General features: G+C 36.4%; 1 protein-coding gene across 1 annotated transcript; it reads left to right on the forward strand.

The window, feature by feature from the left end:
- The first annotated feature begins 318 nt into the window (after positions 1-318).
- On the forward strand, positions 319-4,260 carry LOC133318194 (type IV inositol polyphosphate 5-phosphatase 7-like). The gene is made up of 11 exons (XM_061520182.1): positions 319-349; positions 499-586; positions 1,088-1,162; positions 1,276-1,360; positions 1,458-1,562; positions 1,656-2,364; positions 2,484-2,677; positions 2,864-2,972; positions 3,057-3,205; positions 3,397-3,657; positions 4,182-4,260. Exons 1-10 carry the CDS (start codon positions 320-322, stop codon positions 3,617-3,619), a joined length of 1,767 nt encoding a protein of 588 aa, XP_061376166.1. The 5' UTR covers position 319; the 3' UTR covers positions 3,620-3,657; positions 4,182-4,260.
- The last annotated feature ends 393 nt before the right edge of the window (positions 4,261-4,653 follow it).

Here is a 4,653-nt window from a genome sequence, read left to right on the forward strand (position 1 = left end):
GAAGAGGAAATTAAGGATATTTTGCTGTCTTCTGTTGAGTTTCTCGTGTTGATTAAGTTCTTTCTTTTCTTTTTTCTTTTCTATTCTGTATGGTGGAGAGCTTTGGAATTGAGAAACAGGGAAACAAATGAGCTTGGTCCTGTTTCTCAGCTCTAAAAGACGGATAGAAAGGGTGGAGATTGGAGAAGGGGTTTCCAAAGCAAATAATATTTTACTCTTTCAAATTCTGAGTAGTTTTGGGGTATAATTCTAAGCCACAACCAGTAACAGATAAATATCAAAGAGTACTTGGGGTGCTGTATGAAGTAGAAGTGCAAAAATGAAAGATGAGAGTTCCAAGAAAAGCAAGGTTTTGCCAATCTCCTCTTCTATAAAGATAATTTGTTTTTGGTTTTCCTTTCTTTTTTTTCCTGGGAAATGAAATTCAACATTTAGATTGTGTTGGTGTTTGTATATTGCAAGTTGTTAATTGTTTTGTCCATCTGTTGCTTGGTGAAGCTCTCATGGTCAAAGAAAATGGTCAGAAAGTTCTTTAACATCAAATGCAAATCTGAGGACTCCCAAGCAGATGTTGTTGCTTATGGAGGTGGGTGTCCTTGTTTTCTTCAAAATTCATTTTCTACTAGTGAACTGTTTCAACAAATTAATGGAGCAACAAGCATAGGATTAAATCCCATAAGAGATTGTGATGATATCACTGTCCAATGCAAAGGCCTTGCATGATTTCTCTTGTTCTAGTTGGGTACCCGAGAAACGAGGGAAAGTAAACAAATAACATCATTTGGAAAGAAAATTGAAGCCTAGGATCATTCATCAATTTCTGGCTGATTTTGTAGTTATCTAATGCAAAAAATTAAGCCTTGCCAAATAATCCTTTAGCTTTCCGTGAGGCCTAAATTCTTACCAATTCTATTTCTTACTACAATTTCTTGGAATCCAAACAAAGTGCAAGCATTCTTTAAACTCTGGAATATTTGTTCATTAAATCAGATTCTGTTTTATTTATTTTTCCTCATATAAACTCAGTTACTATAGTTTTTGTGTGTGTGTGTGATTTTGATACATTAACATCTCTTTCCTTCTTCAGGGGGTGACATGGAATGCAGAAGCAGGAATAGCTTCTCTGAGAGAGAGCCATGCACAATCAAGAAGAGCAAAACAGGTACACAATTACCCCATACCATTTCTTGAACCATGCCCATTTGAAAATCTTGATATTATTTAAAATGTTGACACTTACAAAAAATCTCTACAACCCCTCATTGTGATGAACAGATAAATTTAGCAGGAACACAGATCAGGTCAAGCGAGGAAGAATGAATCTTGACCATCCTCGAATTATAGATGTGCACAACTATAGGTATACTGCTTCACTGATTTTACTTTTTTATGAACAAATAATAAAAAAAAGGCTTTGTTCAATTTTTCATGGTGTCTTTCTTTTCTTCTTTGAACAGCATTTTTGTAGCTACATGGAATGTAGCTGGAAGATCCCCATCAAGTAATTTGACTTTAGATGATTGGCTTCATTCCTCGCCACCAGCTGATATTTATGTTCTTGGGTAGGTATTTGTAGTTGTCAACATCATCTTTAGACTTTAGCCAAACTTAGCATTAACTGTTACAAATGATACATTTGTACCTGTCTTTTTCAGATTTCAAGAGATAGTTCCCTTGAATGCTGGTAATATTTTAGGTTCAGAGGACAATGGCCCTGCCAAAAAATGGTTGGCTCTAATCCGAAAGACTTTGAACAATCTTCCTGGCACCAGTGGAAGTAGTGGATGTTATACACCATCTCCCATTCCTCAACCAGTTGCAGAGCTAAATGCAGATTTTGAGGGATCAGCTAGGCAGAAGAATTCATCTTTCTTCCATAGGAGATCATTCCAGACAACTTCTAGTGGTTGGGGAATGGATAATGATCCTTCAATTGTGCAGCCACGACTAGATAGAAGATACAGTGTCTGTGATCGTGTGATTTTTGGTCACAGGCCAAGTGACTATGATCCCAGTTTTAGATGGGGTTATAGGCCAAGTGACTATTCCAGGGCAAGTGACTATTCCAGGGCAAGTGACTACTCAAGACCAAGTGACTATTCAAGATGGGGTTCATCTGATGATGATAATGGCCTTGGGGATTCTCCAAGTACAGTCTTATTTTCACCAATGTCTTATGGTAGACCTGCCTCTAATGAAGATGGATATGGCATGCCAGGGCATTCAAGGTACTGCCTTGTTGCTAGTAAGCAAATGGTGGGGATATATCTTACCATATGGGTGAAAAGTGAATTGAAAGATCATGTTCAAAACATGAAAGTATCTTGTGTTGGCAGAGGATTGATGGGCTATCTCGGAAATAAGGTGATTTAAGTCTGTCATGATAGTCCTAGTTTTTATTTTTCCTTAGATTAATTTATGGCAAAAATGATGGTTACCTGAAATTGGCTTAAATAAGAGAGTTATTTTGCTTGTATTTGCAGGGATCCATCTCAATTAGTATGTCTGTGCATGAAACAAGCTTTTGCTTTATCTGTAGCCATTTAACCTCAGGACAGAAAGAGGGTGACGAGCTAAGAAGAAATTCTGATGTGATGGAGATTCTTAAAAAGACAAGGTTTCCTCGTGTTCATGGTGTGGACAATGAGAAGTCTCCACAGACAATCCTCGAGCATGAGTAAGAATCTGCTCATATTCATCTATAATTAATATTTTGAAAATGTCTCTGCAACTGCTAATATATCACCTTGTCCAGGTGTATTGTGCAAAATGCACACAATAGCACTTCTGCTTCCCAATGATTGTTTTTCCTTTCCATTTAACAAAACTTTCGCATTTTCTCATTTTAAATTCATTAATGTAGTCGAATTATATGGCTTGGAGATTTGAATTATCGAATTGCTCTCTCCTACCGTTCTGCTAAGGCACTTGTTGAGATGCAAAACTGGAGAGCATTATTAGAGAATGATCAAGTACGTCTGTTTAACCTCGCAAATAACTCCATGTATTGTTGTATAACAAGCATAATGAGTCTTAATTATTGGCATTCCTGGCAGTTGAGAATAGAGCAGAAAAGAGGCCGCGCGTTTGTGGGATGGAAAGAAGGGAAGATATATTTTCCTCCAACATATAAGTATTCAACTAATTCAGATAGGTATGCTGGAGATGATATGCACCCCAAGGAGAAAAGGAGAACACCTGCTTGGTAAGATTACCGCATCACCTAATAAAAATTTAGAAGAAACTTACTATAAATGCTTAAAGAGGCAATTAAGTGATATGAAGAAAAAAAATTAGATGCTATAAAGTGAAGCATAAGATATGTTTCATAGTTTATGATATAATTTTGTTAAATTGTTACAGCTTATGCTGATATAAATAATTTTCTTTTCATAGGTGTGACCGCATTTTGTGGTATGGAGAAGGTCTCCATCAGTCATCTTATGTCCGCGGGGAATCAAGGTTTTCAGACCACAGACCTGTTTATGGCATATTTTGTGCTGAGGTTGAGTCAACTCATGGCAGATTGAAGAAAAGTGTGAGTTGTTCTCGTTCCAGAATTGAGGTGGAGGAACTTCTGCCATATACCAGTGGATACACTGAACTAAGTTTTTTCTAAAGGACGGCTGGATATGAGACATGTCCATCCACATTCAAGTATGCTATCTATCCCTTATGCCTTCTTTCAATCATGCTTGTCAAACAGTGGAACTTAGGTACCTGAATGATTTTTTTATTTTTTTTCATTTTAAGCTCATGCAAATACATACAAATATAAAAACAAAAAACTATGTGTATGGCTCTAAGCAATCCTGACCGTGCCCCAAAGGGGACCCTGACCTTTTTCTTATTTTCTCGTTGGCTGACGAAAATTGCAAGATTCTGAAGCTGTAACTGATTTATAAGGGGTTGAACATAATAGAGTGGATCCTGCAATCAAAACATAAAGTCTAAAGAATATACTAATATGATCTTGGCCTAGGTGTATCTTGCTTTACTAGATATACAAATTGATTTCATGAATTCGGCAGCCATTATAAACAGAATATGTTCACAGCATAGTCTGGAAAGTCTATATCTCAATCTTTCTGCTTTGAAGTACTTTTGTTCTTTTCTTATTGTCATTACAGTTATTCTTTTCCCCTGAATTAGAAATCTTACATGCACCTATTACTATTCAGCAATTGGTCCCCCATTACCAAGCGGGAATTACTTTGAAGAAATTCATTCATGAAGGGAGATAGGGACAACCCATTTCCCACTTACCGAAAAAGGTTAGTTCTCTTCTCTTTCATGCTTTTCTTGGTTCTGCTTTTGCCCAACTTCTTTTTTGTAATTTTACCTTTACTTTATCTTTGTCAGTTTATAATCTGTAGTTTTGGTCTACTGTTATGCTTTGCCAAACACATGATCAGTTCAGTACATTATCACCATCATCTTGTGCATAATTTGATACCCAATTAACAAACAATCAACTTTCAGTGTCACAGTCATTTGGTACTACATTGTGGTTATTAATGCTAGTTGCTGTTTATGCGAATTAACAGAAATATACACGCTTGCTTACTCATGAAACAAGCCTTTTCCTTGTGCAGGAAGTTGAAGAAGTCGATTTTTTTATTCAAGATTCTTTGATTGTTTTTGGAGAATATT

The sequence above is a fragment of the Gastrolobium bilobum genome, unplaced genomic scaffold (genome assembly GCF_033153095.1).
Source record: "Gastrolobium bilobum isolate Gb01-03AN ecotype WA unplaced genomic scaffold, APGP_CSIRO_Gbil_v1 utg9368, whole genome shotgun sequence".
NCBI lineage: Eukaryota > Viridiplantae > Streptophyta > Magnoliopsida > Fabales > Fabaceae > Gastrolobium > Gastrolobium bilobum.

Bases quoted from the DNA above. Each gene is read 5' to 3' on its own strand.
- LOC133318194 (XM_061520182.1), top strand. From the start codon at position 320: ATGAAAGATGAGAGTTCCAAGAAAAGCAAG. The intron at 350-498 runs GTTTTGCCAATC...TGCTTGGTGAAG, and splicing joins AGAGTTCCAAGAAAAGCAAG to CTCTCATGGTCAAAGAAAAT. The intron at 2,365-2,483 runs GTGATTTAAGTC...TTGTATTTGCAG, and splicing joins TGGGCTATCTCGGAAATAAG to GGATCCATCTCAATTAGTAT.